This window comes from Aquarana catesbeiana, linkage group LG07, assembly GCF_042186555.1.
Source record: "Aquarana catesbeiana isolate 2022-GZ linkage group LG07, ASM4218655v1, whole genome shotgun sequence".
Lineage (NCBI taxonomy): Eukaryota > Metazoa > Chordata > Amphibia > Anura > Ranidae > Aquarana > Aquarana catesbeiana.
This window is the reverse complement of record NC_133330.1, coordinates 39,603,058-39,625,742: the sequence shown is the minus strand read 5'-3', so window position 1 is coordinate 39,625,742 and position 22,685 is coordinate 39,603,058. Positions and strand designations below refer to the sequence as shown.

At 44.2% G+C, this 22,685-nt stretch overlaps 1 protein-coding gene across 3 annotated transcripts in view; it reads right to left on the bottom strand.

Moving 5' to 3' along the window:
- PDZRN3 (PDZ domain containing ring finger 3) overlaps positions 1 to 22,685 on the bottom strand; it is a 344,632-nt gene that overhangs the window by 16,346 nt on the left and 305,601 nt on the right. For all 3 annotated transcript variants that reach the window (XM_073592023.1, XM_073592024.1, XM_073592025.1), the window contains 3 exons: positions 20,562 to 20,815; positions 8,695 to 8,782; positions 1,834 to 1,932 (listed from right to left, as the gene is read on the bottom strand). In XM_073592023.1, coding sequence (XP_073448124.1) covers positions 1,834 to 1,932; positions 8,695 to 8,782; positions 20,562 to 20,815 — 441 coding nt within the window. The remainder of the gene's footprint in view (positions 1 to 1,833; positions 1,933 to 8,694; positions 8,783 to 20,561; positions 20,816 to 22,685) is intronic.

Below are 22,685 nucleotides of genomic sequence, written 5' to 3'. Positions count from 1 at the left end.
TTTTGGGAAACCGTTAAAGCGGTTGTAAACCCTTACATATACCAAAAGAAGTGACTGGCCTTGTGTAATACACAGAGATTAAACAAATCCTCATACATAAGTTGTACCTGTTTATCTGCAACTCTCTCCTCTACAGCTGTTCAAACATTCATTTACATTCAGCTTCAGAAGGAGTGGAGGGAACAGACACACCCCTCTACACAGTCTCATAGGGAAACATGCACAACTGAGGCTGTCCATCACTGTGTGTGTGTGTGTGGGGGGGGGGGGGGGGTCTCTCAGGATTGCTTGGTGTCAGCATAGACGGCCAGAAGTAACTCATGAAGACAGCAAAGGAATAAGAGAGGGGAGACAGAACTCATACTATGTGCTTTGAATTGAAGTACACACTATAAAGCTGGGGTCGGCAACCCATCGATCGCGGGAAGCCGACAGGTAAATCACAATCAGGGCTGTGCTGATGCTTCCCCCAGCTTCTGCCAGTCTCCTTTTATTAGCAGAGCGGAGTGAGAGGCAAAAACTGCTGGATGGAGGGTGGGAGCATGGGAGCTGCTTTGGTTAACTTTGCAAGTTAACCAGAAGGTGATTGGTTGCTGGCAGTCCTAGCAACCAATCATTAGCTTGTTAACATGAAAAGTTAACTCTGGCAGCTCCGGCTTCTACCCTCCATCTGCTCTGATGTACTGTACAGTCAGTGTAAGGTAGGAGAGAGCTACCTACACACGGCTGTGTGTTGTGAAGGGGCAAATGTTGGGGGGGGGGGGGGGGCAGCTATAGAGGAGGAGCAGAGGACACTACTGGCTGGGGGGATGCAGAGGACAGTGCTATGCAGGGGGGCAGAGGACACTACTTTGGGTCGGGTGGGGTGTAGAGGACACTGCTATGGGGGGGGGGGAGGGGGGAGCAGAGGAACACTACTGTGGCGGGGGGGTGCAGGGGACACTGCTATGGGGGGGCAGGGGACACTACTGTGTGGGGAAGCAGAAGGGCAGAGAACACTACAGTGGGGGGAGGGGGGCTGAGGTCACTGCTGGGGGGCACAGGACATTACCATGTGGGAGGGTATAGGTCGCTACTGTGTGTGTGTGTGTGGGGGGGGGGGGGACAGCTATAGAGGAGGAGCAGAGGACACTACTGCCTGGGGTAGATGCGGAAGAGAGTGCTATGCAGGGGGACAGAGGACACTACTTTGGGGGTGGGGGGTGGGATGTAGAGGACACTGCTATTGAGGGAAGGCAGAGGAACACTACTGTGTAGGGGGTTTCAGAGGACACTGCTATTGGGGGGTGGGGGCAGAGGACACTATAGTAAGGGGAGTGGGGCAGAGGTTATAGCTGGGGGGGGGGCATAGGACACTATTGTTGGGGGGGTGGGGGCAGAAGACATTACCGTGTGGGAGGGCATAGGACGCTACTGTGTGTGTGTGGCAGAGGACACTACAGTAAGGGGCAGAGTACCCCCCGGAGATCTTTGATTTCCTCCATGTTGTCCAGGTAGATCTCAATCTCAGAAAGGTTACCTACCCCTTCTATAGAGGGATATGCTTTGTTCATATATCATTTTAGGTTTACAACCACTTTAAATCGATTGTACAAAATCTGCAGGTTTTTGAGAATTAAATTCCAGAATGGTCATGGTATCCTGGGCCTATGATTGCCACCTAGTAAGAGGCATTAAAAATAGGGACAATAGAAGAGCAACAAATGATCACATAAAAACCTTGATACTGCAAAAATTGGTGCCCTTATCTTTGAACTATGAAGTAATTCAAGAGCAGGTTGGTTAAATACAAAATACAAAGTAAATCACTTGAATAATGTCAAGAAATCCTACCTCAGTGACATAAATCCCCATGTCATCTTCATCATCCGTCCTGTAGCAAACCGTCAGCCCCAGCTTATCCTGGCTGTTTAATCTGTACAAGTTTATTTCCTGAACAGAGAAATACAAGATGGCCCCTCGTGAGTGACAACGATAATGAACAGGAGATTTCCTCCAACCCCACAATTACATTTCATTCCCGTGATGTATACCAGCTTTCTTTTCACCTCCCTGAGAAAGGGCCCCGGTTAACTCAGAGTGATTTTACAACAACGTGATCAATAACACGCAGCCTGGGCCTATTTGTCAATACTAAGCCATTTTCAAAAAAGGGAAAAATAGTGTTATTGATTTTTTTTTCTTTTTGCAGGAAATGTCTCATGATGTCAGGGCGGTGAAAACACAAATGTTTGAACACCCCGTAATATCATATGTCATCCGCTTCTGGCATAAGAACTACTAACTGTAATGGAAAGCTAACAAAATGAAATTGATAATGAATTGAGGGATGTTTATTGATAGAATGTAATGAATTCAACTAGAAGTGTCACATCCATTTCAAATATCCTTTTTTGTCTTAAAATGAAATGAACACTTTAGGCTTTTTATTTAATTGACTGAGCCGTAGTGAATTTTACGTTACCCAAACTCTTCAGTACAAGGGTCACATTGGGGTCACAAAGATTTTACAAATATTTTTGGGCCTTTAAAAAAAACAGTTTTATAAATGAAAAAATCAACTTTAAATGAATTAATAATTTTTACTTGCATTTTTTTTGTAATCAGTATGATATGATTTAGAACAATGGTCTCCAAACTGCGGCCCAGGGACAAGATGAAGCTTTTGCTTGTGTTTATCTGGCCATCTGGCCCTTAGGGCACTATTTCATTCACTGATACCAACAATAGGACATAATTCCCCCCACTGACACCAATGAAAGGGCAGTATTCCTCCCAATGACACCAACGATAGGGCACAATTCCTCCGAATGACACCAATGATGGGACGCAATCCCTCCCACTGATACCAATGATGGGGCAGAATTCCTCCCAATGACATTACCAATGGGGCATAATTCTTCCCAATGACACCAATGATGGGGCACAATTCCTCCCAATGACCCCAACGATGGGGCCCAATGACACCAATAATGGGGCACAATTCCTCCCAAAGACACCAATAATGGGTCACAATCCCTCCTACTGACAGCAATAATGGGGCATTATTTATTCCACTGACGTAAGGACCCTTTCTACTCCCAATGGCCACAGTCTGGGCCCCCTTTAAGTCTGAAGGACAGTAAACTGGCCCTTTGTTTAGAAAGCAAAAAAATCCCCAAAAAACTTAGGTTCCCTCTTACCCCAGGGTCCCAAACAGTGCCCCCATATATCAAAATGCTTCTAAACTCAACTGTCTAGAAACGACTCTAAATGACCCTGTGTACATGTACAGATAAGATAACATAGAGCAGAGTTCAGGGGCAGCTGAAAAAAACACCCAACTGCTCCTAAACGTCCGTTTACCAGCAGCAGTTTACATGAAGCTTTATTCTGAAGGTTCACCTGACCAAACTAACAAGTAGCTTCAATGGAAAGGGAACAGAGTGAAGCAGGGAACAAAAATACACGGCCTCTTATGGGCACAGGGGGTACAACCATTTTACCTTGCTGCCCATGAACTTTGAAGGGTGGTAGACTATATATAGACCATCTGATGACCCTCAGGCTATGCTCTCAGCAAAGCACCGAAGGTCCTCCTGACTGAACTAACAAGAAGTTTCTATGGAAAGGGAACAGAGTGAAGAAGTGAAGTAGGGAGCAGAAGAGGAAAGAGCAGGGTGAGCAAAAAGTAGAAGAGGGAGAAGCGGAAAATGGAAGAAGGTGAAGAAGAAATCAGGAGGTGCAAAAGAGTAGAGCATGAAGTAGGAAGCTGAAAAGTGTAAAACAAAAGTGGAGGAAGATATTAGGAGCAGAAGAGGGTAGTGCAGAAGGTGGAAGAGGGCAGAGTGCGGAAAAGGAAGCAGAAGACAGTGGAGCAGGAAGAAGAACATGCAACAGGGTGAAGAGGGGAGGAGAAAGGAGAAGGGGAGCAGGAAGCGGAATAGGACGGGAAGCCAGTACTGGTGTATTATTGGGGAAAAACCTCAATGATCACATCCAATGAAGTACTTAGAAACCTAAACCCTATAGGAATGTGTGAATGACATGCTGTTCTGAACGGCAAAACCTGGCAATTTTGGAGCTCACCTGCCCCCTATACATTCCTGTTGACCAGTGAGTCAGCTCCTTAAAGTGATAGCCCAACAGGAATGTGCAATAGGAGGGCAAATTCAAATTTCCAGGAATCATCAGAACTTTGCTCATCGAGGTGTCTGAAATTTACTGCTGCCATTATCAATGTAAATAAGGGGACAAATCTTTAACGGAGCCTCAGATAGCGGTAAACAATAGACAGGTGTTCTAATTCGTAAAATAAAAAAGTTATGGCTGTACGTACACTGTACACTGTAATGACAGTGCTACTTTAAGGCCAAGTGGATAGGCCACTTTAACAGTGAAATGAGGAGCTTAACAACTCTCAGCTCTCAGAAATTGGCAATCGTGAGAACTGACCTAACCTTATAGATCATTTTGCAAAAGAAATGGCTAAACAGCTAGCAGTGATCACATTAAACAGGTTATGTCCCCTGTCCCCCAGGATTAAGAGGCCATGTATTTAGGAGTTGCAGTCAGCCAATTAAGGCAGTGGCACTGACACAATCCTTTCGCTGGGCCAGATGTCAACCCTTCCTCCAGCGCGAGGACATAAGGCGCTGTGATCTTAGCTCGCTAATGGGAGAAACATTAAAATGAGACAGCTGCGCTAGCGGTCAAAGAAACTGCGCTTCTGTCAGTTTTATTTTATTAATTTTTTTTTTTTTAAAGGTGCAACGTACTATAGCAAGAGAGGTTAAGAGAGTAACGTAATACCCTGCCAGCAGGATGAGCAAATGTTAGCTTCCAATCTGTATGCATAGAGAACGAGCTGATCGCTCAACGGCAAAGGAAATTCCACAATCTGTACTTGTTTGAAACAAAACGGAGATCACTTTCATTGCTGCAAGTTCAGATTCACATTTTATATTTTGGACATGTGCAATAAAAAGATCTGAAGGAAAAGCTAATAATGGATCACAGCCTGTGATTTAATAATACATTCTTATTCTTTGTTGTAGTGCGCTATTTAAAAAAAATGTGCAGTTCAGTAATTATATATAAACCTCCAGAGAATACTGAAAGAGAATGTTAAATGGACTCAAAAGTGTGAATGCCACCAGTGACTGTTGTTTATAACATCTTCTGCCAGCAAATCAGTCTGCTTTGGAGTACTTTTGAGTCCATTTCACGTTTTCCATTTCGCCCAGCCCTGATGGAGGGGGATTGTGTGGCCGCTGAAACGCATTGGCTGTCTTTTGCCCTGCTTGTTGTAACCGGTTGAACAATAAAGACTTTGAACTCCTAAGGGGTTTTTCATGTGACACTCTTTTTGATCTGTTCCCCTTGCGGAAATGGAGATGGCTGTCCCTGTGCATCCTGAATGCCATTCAAAGTTTAACCACTTCCACTAGCCACTGACATCCACCCGGAACGACAAATGTCCTGCCCGGCCATCATTTGACAGTAGGCTGGACATTCTCCATTCCGAGTGGACGTCGTATGACGTCCTCTCAGAATGTGCCCTGCGCATGCCCCATGGGACACCCTGCGGCGCAATCTGTCACCGGCTGTGTCCACCATAGTTTGTGTATAACTTTCCTACAGACTAAATAATAAACACTGATTTGGGTTATTTTCACCAAAGAAATGTAGCGGAATACAGTTTGGCCTAAATTTATTACAAAAGATTATTTATTTGCAAAATGTTATAAAAAAACAAAAAAAATGTGTTTTCTTTTTAAAAATTTTTGGTCGTTTTTCGTTTTTTTGGCGAAAAATTAAAAACACAGTGGTGATTAAATACCACCAAAAGTAAGCTCTATTTGGGTGAAAAAAATGATAAAAATTTAGCTTGGGTACAGTGTTGTATGACCGCGCAATTGTTATTCAAAGTACGACAGAGCTGAAAAGTGAAAACTGGCCTGGGCAGGAAGGGGGTAAAAGGGCCCGGTATTGAAATTTGACTGGAGCTTTCCTTTAAAAGTGCTCACCATCACTTTGCTGTGGCATTCCCCTCTCTTATTATATACTGATTAAAAAAAAAAATACCCTCAGAGCCCTGAGATTGCAACAGATGGTGAGGAACTACCAATCAAAGCATTCCTGTGTTCTGGGACTTGTAGTCCCTCAAGATCCGTCATTTCTAATCACCGATCTCTTTGAACAGAAGCCACCGTATTTAAGATGTCATTCTGCAGCGTACAAAGCGACACGCCGCCTGACTGGAGTAAAACATGCTGCGGTGAATAATTTATGAAAACACCGTTTGACAGATGACTAAATTGCTAATCTCCCCTTACCGGCATGTCAGTGATCACTGTTCATGAAGCAAAACAAGGTAGATGTCACTGACATTCCTGTCTGATTTATACAGCTGGGAGACCAAAGTTTTCCTTTCTTTAGAAAAGTTCGCTTTGATGGAATTATTATTTCTTTACATGTTTTTCTTGTTTGGTCTAAAAAACGCACGATCTTGTTAAGCTCATTCAATAGGGCAAACAGCATTGTACAAAGAGCAGCAAGACGCAGTAACAAATGCAATTCTTTAAACTCTTTTATAGTGGAATTAAAGCAATTAAAAAAAAAAAAAAACTAGTAGAATTTATATGACAGAAAAGACCTTGTTTTTTTTCTCTTATCAAACCTTCTCCTTGCCTGTCAGCGTTTATGTATACTAAGCTGTGCATGCGCAGCTCAGTGTGCATTTACAGCACAGCCAGTGTGCATTTAGGGCACATGCCGTGGTAAAGGTTTAGCTCTGCTTTAACCGCAAACTGAAATATAACAGGCTGCTATGAGTTACTGCACTCTGCATGTCATTATTCCACTGCTTTAAAGAGGAGCTATACTAGACACCAAGCTAAAAAATAACAAGATAAAAACTAATTACGCAATAAATGATAAAACAACTAAACCAGTTTTTGCTGCAATATTGTCTTTCAACTGAGATTTTCCCCACGCTATACTTTACTTCTGCCACTAGATGTCCTCAGTCTGATAGTTAGAATTATTCAACCCACCTCTTCTGGACCCTCCCCCGCCTGTGACTGGACAGTGAAAGGAGAAACAGCAAAGAAGTTCTATTTCTCCAATGGAAGAAGTAAAAAAAAAAAAGAGTGAAGTGAAGAGTGCTCTATGAAAGGAGGAGGCGGACCTTTCATTCAACCGCCTGTCCTCCATTCATACAGAACTTTTCATTGTGGGAACCTATTGTACAGCTTTTATGAATGAAGGAGGGTGGGTGGAAAGGACGGACATCATCAGCACTCTGGATGAGTGCGTATGACAGGCCCAAAGGCTCAGTGTAGGTTTGTAGGGGGAGGGGGAAATGGCACTGAGGATGTAAAATTTCACCCAAGAGAGAAGCTACAAGCACAAGGGACACTACTCATTCAATGCAGGTACCAATCCATGTGCTGATTACACATTTACACTGTTATACAAGCTGTACTCTCATTACCTTACATTGTAGCAAAGTGTCATTTCTTCAGCGTTGTCACATGAAAAGATATAATAAAATATTTACAAAAATGGGAGGGGTGTACTCACTTTTGTGAGATACTGTATATATAAATGTTATACATATTTTTCTTTCTTGTTCTATAAGTGATCACAGCCTCTGTTCTTAGATGCATAAGGGGCTTGGAGAGCTAGAGGTAGAGAAACAACAGTACACTGATCTCCCCAGTGAATGGCTATGCAGGAGCGAGTGTCCGCACCAGTTTGATTATTGAAGGATAAGTAGGCTTTTCTCCCACCACAGCCAGAAAACTGACCACACTGGGATGGATGTGCTCTCATGTCTAGCATAGTCAGTTTGAAATAGGAGAGCAGAGGGACTGACAGGCAGGGGCGTTGCTAGGTCTACAAAAGATCTGGGGCTAGAGCCCATAGCAGCGTAGTAAAGAAAGTCATACGCTTGGGCGGGCATACACATGTATATAATATACGTGTGTGTGTGTATATATCCCCAGAGAGGGTCCTCAGAGAGCCTCCCCCTTGCATCAGGGTCCCCAGAGAGCCCCCCTTACATTAGGGTCCCCAGAGAGCCTCCCCCTTAAATCAGGGTCCCCAGAGAGCCTCCCCCTTAAATCAGGGTCCCCAGAGAGCCTCCCCTCCCTTTGGGGACCCCTGCATGCAGAGACTCAGGGCTATGGGCCCTAGATTCGGGGCTATAGCCCCAAAAGCCACCCCCTAGCGACGCCACTGCTGACAGGAGCACCGGGTATTTCACACAAAGGAAGCAATACAAAGAGAATGGGATACTTGACACAAGTACATGGTACAGCAGGCACATATCAGGAATATGAACTGTTGGGAGTACCATACTGTATTTTTTAAATTTTGGCTTTATTAGTCTTGCTGGAATGAATAAAAAAGACAAAAAAAGAAGGGATGAAATACATTTCCTGGAGAAAATGCTGCTCTGGGCCCCTTCCAGTGCTTTTCACATAAAAAAAAGCCTAGGCATTTGGTCACATGATTTCTGCAATGCATTCCACAAGAATGCCTCTTTATTTTACATGGAGTGATATAAATAATGGTGTTCTTTTGTATTAACACACCCTAGAAATGAGTGATTAGCCTCCATTCGTAAAATGTTAGTTTAAAAAATAATTATTTATCTGCACGCCACCTCAAACACTTAATTAGTCCGGACATCATAAAAGAACCTACCTCTAACTCTAGTTCGTCTCTGTCGATATCTTGGTGCAAGCCTCCCATGAAGTCGTTGGGGTCAAAGTATTCGTGAAGTGGCGAGTGCCTAGAAAAAAAAAGAAAATGGCAAAGATTTCAGAACACGCCCCTTTCTCTACCTAATGAGCAATTATTCCGTTATTCTCATTTGCATAAAGATCTCTTGTCAAAAGTGCAGGAACCTCTGACCCGTATTATTCATAATTAAAACTTGCCAAAACGTCAGCCGAAAAGATAATAAGAAGGATCCTTTGATATCATTTGTCTGCGACTGAACTGGATTCTGTTACCTTTGAAAAGCTGAAATTCATTAATACAACAGGAAGGCGTGCGATGTGCGAGCGCGCGAGCTGTAACCTGCTAAATTCTATTTACACCGGATGCCAGAAAAGTGACCGAAAAATAAAAACAACTCAGCCAAAGCAAAGCAAAATATTTGTTTCACATTTAATCACATCATATTTATAATGTCGACGCGTTCTAACCGCTTCCGGACCGCCCACCGCACATTTACTGCGGCAGGGCGGCCTGGCTGTGCAAAACAATGTACCTGTACGTTGCGGCTTCTTCTGGGTCTGGGGCGGCCCGCTCCCACTGTGATTGGACACAGCGGTAGCCAATCAGTGGGTCCGATGTTCGCTGGCACCCGGCGAGCTCTCCAGAGAGAGGCAGAACGCTGGTCTGCCTATGTAAACAAGGCAGATCTGTGTTCTGACAGGGGAGAAGATGGAGATCTTGTTTTTCTGCTAAGCAGGAACACAGCTCTCTCTCTTCTCCCAGTCAGACCACCCCCCCACACAGTTAGCAAGCACTCCCTAGGAATACACTTAACCCTTTGATTGCCCCTGATGTTAACCCCTTTCCTGCCAGTGTCATTTATACAGTGACAGTGCATTTTTTTTTAGCACTGATCACTGTATTAGTGTCACTGGTCCCCAAAAAGTGTCACTTAGTGTCAGATTTGTCTGCCACATTGTTGCAGTCCCGCTAAAAAGCACTGATCGCCGCCATTACTAGTAAAAATAAAGATAACAATGCCATAAATATATCCCATAGTTTGTAGATGCAACAACTTGCACAAACCAATCAATATATGCTTATTAGGATTTTTTTTTTTACCAAAAACATGTCGCAGAATACTTATTGGCCTAAATTGATGAAGAAATCTGATTTTTTAAATTTTTTTATTGGATATGTTTTATGGCAAAAAGTAAAAAATACTGTTTTTTTTTCAAAATTGTCGGTCTTTTTTTATTTATAGCGCAAAGAAAAAAAAACGCAGAGGTGATCAAATACTACCAAAAGAAAGCTCTATTTGTGGGACAGTGTTGCATGACCACACAATTACCAGTTAAAGTAGCGGAGTGCCAAATTGCAAAAGATGCTCTGGTCAGGGAGTGGGTGAAACCCTCCAAGGCTGAAGTGGTTGATGTAGGACTAAAGCCAAAACTTTTTTTTTCATAGAGTAATGGAGGGTTATTGTGGCCGCTTGTGTCCCGCTGGGGAGATTTACCTTCACTTCCTGTCCCATATTCACAATAGGTAGTCAGGAAATCCTTGGTTCCTCACTGTGAAATTTCCCCTCTATTTAGGTTCTGGGACAACCCAAATTTTGTGATTTTCTGTAACTTTCACTCTCAGTGAAACAGGGCAAATAGAATGGGTGATTCTCCCAAATGGGGACACAGACAGCATTAAAAACTTGACATGGGTTCTAAATTAATCCCTCTCCACTCTATCCAAATACTTTGCCTTTAGTTATACTTTAACAAACAGTTTCCTTGAAAAGTAAATTCAGAGAAAAGAAAGAAGAACTTAAAGTGAACCTGGACTTAAGGAGGTGGTGGTCCTCAAAGGTTGAAGGGTCAGACTGAAAAAGCAGACTGGACACCCCAAGGGATCCACCAGAAGAACGAGGGGAAGAGGTGGGAGAGCCCCTATAGTGTAGTATGTATCTAAAGTAATGTTATTACCTCAAATAATTTTTATGATTAGAGAGAAAAGTTGACCCAGGTGTGCAGAAAACCACAACCTTCTCTAAGTGCAGGTGGAGAGACGGCCCAGATCTGTCACTCTTGATGCCATGGGGGTCCCATTCCTGGTTTCTCTATTGGTTTCTTAGGTGTGTATTGTACTGGTAGGATGAGAGGAGGTCAAAACCCCAAATGGCACCCGGTGTGATGCGTCTAAGAATGGTTCGGATTAGTGGCGTCGCTAGGGGGTGGCTTTTGGGGCTATAGCCCCGAATCTGGGGCCCATAGCCCCGAGTCCCTGCAGGGGTCCCCAAGGGGAGGGGAGGCTCTCTGGGGACCCTGATTTAAGTGGGGGGTCTCTGGGGACCCTGATTTAAGTGGGGGCTCTCTGGGGACCCTGATGCAAGGGGGAGGCTCTCTGGGGACCCTGATGTAAGGGGGGGGGGGGCTCTCTGGGGATATACACACACGTATATTACTGTATATACATATGTATGCCCACCCAAGCGTATGACTTTCTTTACTACGCTGCTATGGGCTCTAGCACCAGATCTTTTGTAGACCTAGCAACACCCCTGGGTCGGATTAATCAAGTTTGACAAACATCAGCTTTATTTTACCAAAAAATGCTTTTGGTGGCTATAACTAGCCACTTCCTCCGTTTACGATGATACACAAATATCTAACATTTCTCAGTCCACTGTTCCACCCAAGTTTCTTCAGTAAACTGAGAACATCGTAGAGGAGGAAGTAGAGAGTTATAGCCACGAAACAAATCTTTTGGTGAAATAAACCTGATGTTCGTCAAACTTGATAACTCCGACCCATCCTTAGACACATCACACTGGGCACCTCTGCGATTTGGTTTACCAATGGCTTTTTGACCTTCTCTCACCCTTAAAGCAGAGTTCCGCCCGGGAAAAAAAAATGTAAAGTCAGCAGCTACAAATACTGTAGCTGCTGACTTTTAATATTAGGACACTTACCTGTCCAGGGAGCCCACGATGTCAGCACCCCAGCCGATCTTCGGATCGACTCCCGGGTGCTGCCGCTGCCATTCCTAGTAAGGGAGCCAGGCAGTGAAGACTGTGGACTTCACTCCTGGTTCCCTACTGCGCATGCATGAGTCTTGCTGCGTGTTCTGAATGGTCCTTGCTGTCTTCTGGGACCTGTGTGTCTCCCAGAAAACAGCGGGGGGGGGGAGGGGCCGGGCATTGCGTAGATCTTTCCCCGGAAGTGCTGAAATTGCCCTGAAAGGTGCCAAATTGTGGCACCGGGGGGGGGGAATCCATCAGCGGAAGTTCCATTTCTGGGTGGAACTCCGCTTTAAATTGGACCTGTCCTTTTAAAGGAGAAGTACAGCCAAAGCTCGTTTGGCTGTATCTCTCCTGTGGATCATAGGAGTGCAGTTAGTTCTGCACTCCTGTGACCTGTTTTCAGCTGATCTCACAGAGCCGGTCCATTCTTGGGAAAGATCGTGATCATATGGTCAGGATCCACACAGGAGCCATGACCGGTAGCTGGCTCAGCCTCTCAGAGAGCTGCTGATAGCCTGAGGCAGACGCTCCCCCCCCCCACAGCCTAGCGCTTCAGTGAGTGCAGATGGGAGGCAGAGCAGACAGCGGTGACTGACAGTTACCACTGTCTGTTTACAGGGCACTGAGAACTGAGCGATCGGCGGTGTTTGATTGCTCGGTTCTCAGTCTTAGAGCCAGCGGCGACAGATGCAGCATCCACCTAGGTAAGCGTGAGTTCTAAGAAAAAAAACATACTTATCTTTTAATAAATTCTCCAATCAGCGAGAGATGTCTCCTCAACAGTTGTTGATTAAACTATCCATTGAGCAGAAAAGCCCGCACACTGATTGGACTTGGATCAATGTATGGCCAGTTTAAGAGGGAATTTTGCTCTCTTTGAAGAGATTTCCTCTCACTTCCTGTTGAGTCTACAAAACAGGAAGTGAAGTTCTCCCCACCCCCCCAGTGGAACACAGACCTGGCAGACTTTTTTAGGCAAATACTGAATTCATCTAAAACTTAACAAAAAAGTTTTGGTTTTAGATGCAGGATATTATCAGCTGCCCCCCCACAACTGCTCCATGCTTAAGCTGCGAAGGCAGCAGCCGAGGGGTGTCCATGTGGTGGTGATGTTGTGGCAGGAATTACCCCCTCCCCCCCATTACTTTCAGCGGGCACTACTACCTGCTAAGCTAAATGCAATGCACATGGTTACGGCACAGTAGTGCAGCATTAAGGGGGTTAAAACAGGTGGTTAGGCAGCAAAACAATGCCTCCCCATCACCTGTCACATTACCTCTGAAGAGTGATCCAAAGCAGATTGCTTTTCAGTAGGCAACACAAGTGTAAGTAAGGCCTTAAATACAGGATGCAGAAAAATATTGCATGTCAATATTTAAATCAATGACATATCAAATATTTGTGATCTCTTGTATTTAAATTGATTACAAATCGCTACGTGTATGGCCAGCCTAATGCCGCGTACACACGATCGTAATTCTCATCGGAAAAAGATATGATGGCTTTTCCCAAGGGATTCTGCTCAAGCTTGCCTTGCATACACACGGTCACGCAAAAGTTTGCTGAACTTCCGACCGTCAAGAACACGGTGAAGTACAATACTACGACGAGCCGAGAAAATGAAGTTCAATGCTTCCGAGCATGCGTAGGAATTTTGCGCGTCGGAATTGCTACAGACGAACGCATTTTCGGATAGGAACTTTTTCCGACCGAAAAATTGAGAACATGCTCTCAGTCTTTTGCTGGCTGGAATTCGGCCAGCAAAAGTCCGATGGAGCATACACACGGTCGCATTTTCAGACGAAAAGCTCTCATCGGTCTTTGGCTTGGAGAATTTCCGATCGTGTGTAAGCGGCATTAGATGTGAATTGCATTGGCTAAACTAAAACAGAACATGGTGACACATAATCAGCTTTGGCATCTTTCTGTCACCAGTAGACTGAAATCGGCCGTGAAATCCAGTCACAGCAGCTGCCAGGGGGGGGGCGGCCTTGACGTTTTGTCAGTGAAAAGTGTTGACAGTCGCTGGCACAGCTCCGGAATGCCTGTCACTCTCCGACTGTGACCTGCCGGGGCCGCCAAGCTACGGCGTGTCTGGAGCCCGCTGCGCTGGAATTCCCTTTCTCAGCTGGTTATTTCAAACTTGTTCTTGCCTGACACTCCATCGGCTCCGCGCGTCTACGTTTCTAATTATTGCCTTCATTTGCATGTAGGAAGCGGGATTGTTCGAAGCTAATGGCTTCATCTGGATGTTCGGCTCATCAGGAAAAAACGATGAGCTCCGCCACTGGCCTGGAACATCATCCTCCAAACATCATTCCTCTGTTTATTCCGAGGGATTACCATTAAGCGGGGTGGCGGGAAAATGTCGCCGCCGTTGCTGACTGAAACCCAGCGGAGTCAAAAGACGTGCTAAACAAAATTTTTTTCCTGTCAGACATAATTAAACGCTAGATAAAAGCTGATTAGAGTAGGACGGTCGACTACACACAGGCCACCGCCATCAGAAGTGTCTGAAGGACGATCTGGCCTTGTGGCTGTTGTTCTCTTTTCGCCCGCCATGTTGCAGAAAGCACATAAAGAAGGAAATCTGACTTACTGCTTTTCCCAACAAAGCAATTATTCGATTCGGACACTTTGGGACTTATTTGCAAAGTCTAATTTGTTGACTTTTGTTTGTTCTGTTATGCCCCGTACACACGATCGGACTTTCCGACGGGAAATGTTCGATGACCGGCTGTTGTCAGTAAATCCGTTCGTGTGTACGCTCCATCAGACAATTGTCGGATTTTCCACCAACAAATGTTGGCTAGCTGGTTTTCAAATTTTCCGCGGACAAATGTGTGTTGTCGGATTTTCTGAGCGTGTACACAAGTCCGTCGGACAAAAGTCCAAAGTACAAATGCACATGCTCGGAAGCAAGGACAAGCCAGAAGCGGTCTTTTAAACTAGCGTTTGTAATGGAGAATTAACATTCGTGACGTGGCAAATTATGAAATCTCGAAATGCAGCGCACAATTCTCTTCTCTTCGATCCTGGCCCCTTACCATGTGATCAACTGTCAGCCAAAGACAGCTGATCACATGATGTAAACAAAAGCTCGGTAATCGTTTTTTTTTCCTCTCACTTTGACAGCGTGAGGAGAAAAAAAAAAGCCGATCACCGGCTTATGTTAAAGGGACGTCGATCCCGAAGAGGAAGGAGGCACATCTGCCTCAGCTGTGCCTGCCAGTGGCACCTGCCAGTGCCCACAGTGCCCATGAGTGCCACCTATCAATGCCCACCAGTGGTGCCAATCAGAGCCACCTAGCAGTGCTGCCATCAGTGTAAGCAATCAGTGCCCATTATTGCCACCCATCAGTGCCCATCACTGCCACCCATCAGTGCCCATCACTGCCACCTATCAGTGCCCATCACTGCCACCTATCAGTGCCCATCAGTGCCGCCTCATCAGCGTACATCAATGAAGGAGAAAAATTACCTGTTTGCAAAATTTTATAACAAAATATAAAAAAAATATAAATTTTTTTTTTTTAAATTCGGTCTTTCAATTTTTTTTTTACAAAAAAAAAAGAAAAAAAAAAACGCAGAGGTGATCAAATACTACCAAAAGAAAGCTCTATTTGTGGGGAAAAAAAATGATAAAAATGTCATTTGGGTACAGTGTTGTATGACCGTGCAATTGTCATTCAAAGTGTGACAGCGCTGAAAGCTGAAAACTGGTCTGGACAGGAAGGGGGTATAAGTGCCCGATAAGTAAGTGGTTAATGGGATAATAATGAAGCTGCTGGTGATACTGATGGAGTTAATGCAAACAAATTTTCAAAGGCTTTTCTTTTCTAGTGATATCAAGAATAATATTATTATGCTTTTTTTTTTTTTTTTTTTTATTATTTGGGCAAGTTACCACAACACCATTATCCTGTAGTTTTTAAGATTAAAGATACAACTATATTGGTGTCTCTTGTTAATTTTACATTGTATTTTTTAAAATGTAACTGCCAACTCCCAAACTGTCATTTGAAGTAAAACACATAGCCAAGTATTATTCTACACAATTGTTTTATTGTGCATTAAAAAAAGAAAACAAATAAAATTAGACATGCTATCTGCCAATAGAACTTAACCAAAAAGTGCATTCTATGCATCCAAAAATATAGAAAATATACCAAATCAAATCATTATTATTCAACCAAAAAAATAATGTCAAAGCATTAACTCCAAGGCCAATAATAAATAACACATTATCTCCTCCGATTCCCCAACATGTCTGGTTGACGAACGGCCGTTCAGAAACGAACTGAAAAGCACGAAATGAAAAGCGCGAATTAACACTCATCAAACTTCTACTAACACGAAATTAGCAGAAGGAGCCCAAAGGGTGGCGCTAAAGAGCTGAAAAATCACGTAGTATGTCACTACATTCGTAATTGTTGGCCAACATTTGTGTTTGGGCCAACAGCCTTCGGACAAAATTCCACGGTTTTGTTGGCCAACAACCCGATTGTGTGTACGAGGTTTTACAATCAGCCTGTTTCTGAAGTTTTGATTTACCAGCCAAAGGATTTGTATTTCTGCGCATCCAGTTTTGAGATCTACACAGCTCTGCCACAAAGCACAGCCCTGTTTAGCAGGGTAGGAGACCTGATTTTTCTCTGCTGCAGTTCAGGTAACACTTACAGGTCTTGCTCCCCCCCCCCAGCCTGTAATTGGTCAGTGAAATGAGAAGAAATAACTGATGAGGAGGGGCTCTGTTGGAGTCTGCTGATCCCCGCTCAGCAGGCTGATGGCTGGTCCGTGAGCAGACACAGAGATAGCTTGCTCTTCTGTACGGGCGGTTAGATGTAAACAGACCGCCTGTTCATTTACACCAGACTGACACACGGATGAGGAATGGATCCCTATCTGTCTGCTTTTAGTGAATATGATTGGATGTCTGGTGACACCCGCCACTCCAAAGAGGAGACTGCAGGGACCCGATCAGTCCACCTCTGTGGCTCTTAGACAGATGTCACAGTTGTCACTTTTAAAATTTAATTAGGTTTTTGTTGAAGGAGCCTGTAGCAAAACTGTCAGCCGAAAAGTGACTGCAGCCAATCAGCTGCCATAACTGTTCAGGTATTCTGACAGCCACCAGCTCCACTTATGAGAATACAATAGCTAAGCTCCTTCTTGTAGGTGTGTGGTGAGCTTGTTCTACCGTGGAATAGCTGTCACACATTGGGGTGTATTTATAAAAAAACTCACATAGCAATTCGCCCAGAGAATGTGCAAGAATGTGCAAGTACAAGGTTATCTGGCTTTTTCCTGTGCTGGACAAATGTTTTATATTGATCTAAAAGAGAAAATACCCAATTTGGCCACTAGATTAAGCTAAATATCATAGGAAATTCATATGATACTTAGCACCATCTAGTGGCAAAATGTGGTGTTTTTCTGGTTTAAATCAAAGAAAATCTAGGAAATAGCTGAATGTTTTTTGTTTTGCTTTTTTGCCCAAGGGGGTTCATCTATCCATGCTGTTAGCATGGATAGAGGATTCCATTTGAATAATTTCATTCAGCCTGGAGGAAATCTATTCCCAGATAGCAAGCAATTGGGCTGCAAGTTTGATAATGATTTGCTAAGCTATTGTTAGACTTGCCGGGCTTCACAAGTTTGTTGCACAATTGTAGCAAGTCCGCTTTGCATGACTCTAGATCAACTTTGCAAACATTCTGCAAGTCTTCTGCAAGTTCTGGTTCAGTTATGTTGTGCAATAGTCATCCCACCACAGGGGTCACTGTGGCTGAATTTTCATGCTGTAGACTTGCAGAGCTCTTGCTGTAGTTGTGTATGGTCAGCTTTAGGCCTTGTGTATACTGGGAATTTAGTTTTGATGCATGAATGTATGAGATCCTGGCATTTATGTGTGGGCAATAGGTGCACCATTAAAGCAGAGTTCCGCATGGAAAATACTGCAGCTGATGACTTTTTAATAAGGACACTTACCTGTCCAGGGCACCCGCAATGTCCTCACCCGAAGCCGACCCGTCCCTCGGCTCCGGGTGGAGGCACTGGCATCTCCAGTAAGGGAATCAGGAAGCGAAGCGCGAGTCGCGCTGCGCATTCTGAATGGTCCCTGTGGTCATCTGAGACTTGTGTGTCTCCCAGAAGAAAGTGGGGGGGAGCGGCGGAGGAGGGACCGGACATAGCATAGTTTGACGCAGATTCTGCAGCGCTCTTTCACCGGAAGTTGGAGCAAATACTTGGATTAGACAGGTATCTGCTCCCCCCTCCCCCCTGAAAGGTGCCAAATGTGACACCGAAAGGGGGGAGGAACCGGATCAGCGAAAGTTCCATTTCTGGGTGGAACTCCGCTTTAAGTCCTGCTGTCAGCAACCTGTAAAACTCTACTAGAGGCTAAAATCTTCTAAGGCTGGATGGTGCACTAAGTAGTACGTTTAGGGCGCGCAGGGACGAATGGCCAGAATTCAGAGTTGCACACCAAAATGCTAGGATCTCATGCACCAGGGTGAAACACCCAGGATGCATGAGACCTAACTCTTGAGAAGGCCATTTTGCATCATGACACAGAGTTGTTGCTAGTCTCTAGTAAATGACAACCACCATGAATCCAGGCCCGCAGAAAGTCTTCCTGAACTGTTTGTATCTGACAGGAATGCTACAGTACAATTCCCCAGAGGATGTCATTGTAAGCCTGAAAATGTGCTACTGTCGGCAGTTCTAAAAAACAGGCGAGTCTGCTGACACAAATTAGCCGTCCATGCTTCATTACATAGGCGTATTAATTATCTCTTGATGTTTCCATATGTCCCCAGTGGACTTCAGATTCGGAGTGATTCACAGATAATGACAAGTTAGAGAGGAGGTGCACATGGTTTATTCACTGAGCTGTGAAACAGTTTTCGGTCTCCATTCACCTGAGAATTCACAAACAGTATAGGCAGGGATCTTCAAGCAATTCTAGCAATCAGAACATTATGCCCAGAACAAAATGTAGTTGTTGTTATGGGATCGAAACACAGTTCTTAGACACTAGTGATGAGAAGTGATAAACTTGGGTACCGTCATGGGTTTGTCCAAAACCAAAGTTAGCTGTCATTGCTAGACCAAATGAGCTGCGGGTGTGAGATCCCCCCCCCCCCTCCCCCGCTGATGTACACAATAGTGTAGTAATCCTCATAACATCATTATAGCCATGTGGTCATATTAGGTCAGTGATGTCAAAGGTATCCCCATCCCTTTGTATATGTGCAGCTGCATAGCGGGCAATCTCCCATCCACAACTTATTGGCCCAGCAATGAGAGCTGACTTCCAGGTTTGGCCCACACCCAAGCTCATCCCTAATGATGAGCTTGGGTTCAATTCGAATCCAAGTTAGTCCGAAGTTACCTGTCATTGCTTGGATAATGAGCTGTGGGTGGGGGATTCCACACTATGCAGCTGCAAGTATACAAAGGGACGGGGATGCCCATGACATCATTGACCTAATATGGCCACATGGCCATATTAAGTCATTGATGTGCCCATATTAGGTCAATGATATTATAAGGATCAATGGTTTAATATGGCTATGTAGCCATATTAAGTCAATGTTATTGACCTAACTTGGCAATATAAGGTCAATGATGTCATGAGCACCCCTACCCCTTTATACACATGGAGCTGCAGGGTCACCAATGACAACTAACTTCCAGGTTCGGACTGAACATAAGCTAATCCCTACCCCTGTGTGTAACAGCACAGGGAGAAGGCAGACAACTAGGGTGAGTGACTCCTTTCGCCCTTGATATCTTCTTCATGGTGTCTGATGGATCATATCAGTAGCTGTGAGGGGATAGGGAAGTGGACCTAGCCTCAGCTATACAGTATGGTTCCATAGTAGCTGAATAGTAACAATGTAAAATGTCCAGGTATTTATTACCTATCACAGAGATCACAATGCTGCCCCAACAATGCCTTCATCTGCTGTAGTGGAGGTTAAGTGATTGTTAAGTCACGTCCCTCTGAAACCCACCCATTTAGCCACACCTACTTCTGCCATGATGCCCACTCTTATTAGGACTACAGCCCTGGGAGAGAGCCAAAAAACAGACACACAATGTAAAGAGAAACAGGTATCTAGAGACCATTATTACCATTAGAAATTACGCTTTCTTTCTAAAGAAAATCTATTATTAGAATTTAGATTTTACAATTCTGTCCCCTTATGGGGCAATGTACAGTACATGTAGTACTGTGTGCCATGTTTCTAATTGCTTTCTAACCCAAGTTATCGGGTCCGATCTGCCCCCTTCCCCTCCTGCCGCGTCCAATCCTACAACAGCTATGAAGGAGACGGCTAATTCATAGCTGCAGCTTGTCTCGGCTGTAAGCACTTTCTTGAGACAAGCAACGGCAAGAGGAATGCAGACAGAGGAGGGATGTTTCAGCCCCTGCATTCCTCTTGACATTGCTTGCCTGGAGAAAGTGCTCACAGCCAAGACAAGCTGCAGATATGAATCAACCATCTCCTTCATAGCTGTTGTCAGCCTTAGCGGAAGGGGAGGGGGGCAGGTCTGACCTCAGACTTCTAACTAGGGTTAATAAAAATTTAGAAACATGAGACAAAATACTACATGTACTTTGTTCCATAGGGGACACAACTGTAAAATAAAAATTCGAATGACTGATCTTCGTTAAGCAAAATAATTTAAAACAGCAATTTTTTATACATTGCAAAATCCCGGAATAAATCTTTTTGTTTACTAGACAGTAAGGATAACTTGGTAATACAGCATAGTTTAATAAATGACAAAGTAACATGATAACCAATGAAAGGTGAGTACTTACTCTTCATTGAGGAGATAGGGATTCAGTGCAGCTACGGAAGGAGATGGGGAACTCATTTTGGTCAAAGCCATGATGTGCTCAAAAGTGATTTCAGTCTGAGTTTCCACGTCCATCATCTGCACGCCGGCTGAAGGGCTGTACATCTTTGTGCGGGGGGTTCTTCGTAAAACTTGGACCACAATAGGTTCTTTGGCCGTCTTAAATGCTTCCACTGCCTGGTCATGGGTGGCTCTAGATAAATCCTTTCCATTTACCTGCAGGAAGAGAAAACACATATTAAATGACCCATTCCTTGCTGACCGGCTGCGGTAGAAGTTTATTTACCGGTAATTGGCTGACTACCAAAGAGGCAACCACACACACATGAATTTATGATTGGCAAGGCAAGTGCGTGTAGGAGGGTCTCTTCACTAAAAGTACTAAAAAAGGAGACATTCCACAGTGCTCAGCCCTGCCAATCAGCAAAGGATTGCATTAAAACCAGCCTCTATAATCTAAACCTCAGTTCAACATATTTGCAAATGTACAAGGGATGACCTGAGTAATTCATATCCCTGAACATATGTACCCCTCTCTATGAGAGTATCAACACTGGGAGAATATCTACACACATACAAATGATGGAACCAAGAGCAAATTTTACTGGAGATTACCACAGAGCTCTTTAAAGCTGAGCTAAACCCATCGACTTAACTGTTTCCCAAAACAGTTACCTTCAAGGCACACCGTGAATGATAACTGTCATAGTTGCTTGTGCTCGCAACCGAACTATCAAACTATTAAATGGCTGGTTCATTATTGATCACATGTGCAGCATCATAGCAACTGCAGATCAAACAGAGTCTAAGATGGCAACTTCCTTGGCTGTAAGGGATAGGAGGGTTTAGTTTCACTTTAGGTATATGAGAATGAGAAGACAACAACGCAGGGTAACCAAAGAACCATAGTTGTATTCAACAGTGAAAACACACAGGTCTGTACATATACAACATTCACATCCACCGCCTTGGCAGAAGACGCTCCCTGTTTTCTCTTACACTTTCACGGCAACATTACAGTCCTTGGCTACTTCCACTGGACACCTCACTGCATTAATGATATGGCCAACTTTATATAGGCACCCTTTAAAATGACCAAATTCAGGTGTTTCCAGTGAAGGGTACTGTTAATGCTACAGCATAACATACACATTTTAGACAATTATGCACTTCCAACCTTTCGTAAAACAGCTGGGAGAAGGCCTTTTCTGTTCCAGAAGCCCCATAAAGACATAGGGGTTGATTTACTAAAGGGAAATCCACTCTGCACTACAAGTGCACTTAAAAGTGCACTTGTAATGCCGCGTACACACGAGCGGACCTTCCGGCAGAAAAGGTCAGACGGAACGAATCCGTTGAACATTCCGATCATGTGTGGGCTTCAGCGAACCTTTTCTGTTGAAAAATCTGACGGACCTTAGAAATAGAACATGTTTCAAATCTTTCTGACAGACTCGATTCCTATCGAAAAAACTGTTCGTCTGTATGCTAGTCCGACGGACCGAAAACGACGCAAGGGCAGCTATTGGCTACTGGCTATTGAACTCCCTTTTCTGGTCTGGTCGTACGTCATCAGGTTTGAAACGATCGGACTTTGGTGGAATCGTGTGTAGTCAAGTCCGTTTCGTTGGAACTCCGTTGAAAACTCCTTCGGAGTTCAGTCCGCTCGTGTGTACGCGGCATAAGTGTAGATCGCTGTAGATCTGAGGGGAAGCTCTGAGATTAGGGGAAGCTCTGCTGATTTTATCATCCAATCATGTGCAAGCAAAAATTCTGTTTTTTATTTTCCTTGCATGTCTCCCTTAGATCTACAGCGACTGCACTTGAAAGTGCACTTGCAATGCAAAGTGGATTTGCCTTTCGAAAAATAACCCCCATAGTTTGATGAGTATGGTGTGGAGGAACTGAGTGGTCCAGATAGAGCCTTGACCTCAACTCAATGGAACACTTTTGGATAAACTGGAACTCTGATTATGAGCCAGGTCTTCTCTTCCAACATCTATAACCGTCCTCACAAATGCTCTTTTGGCTGAATAAGCACAAATTCCAACCATCACACTCCTAAATGTTCTGGAAAGCATTCCAA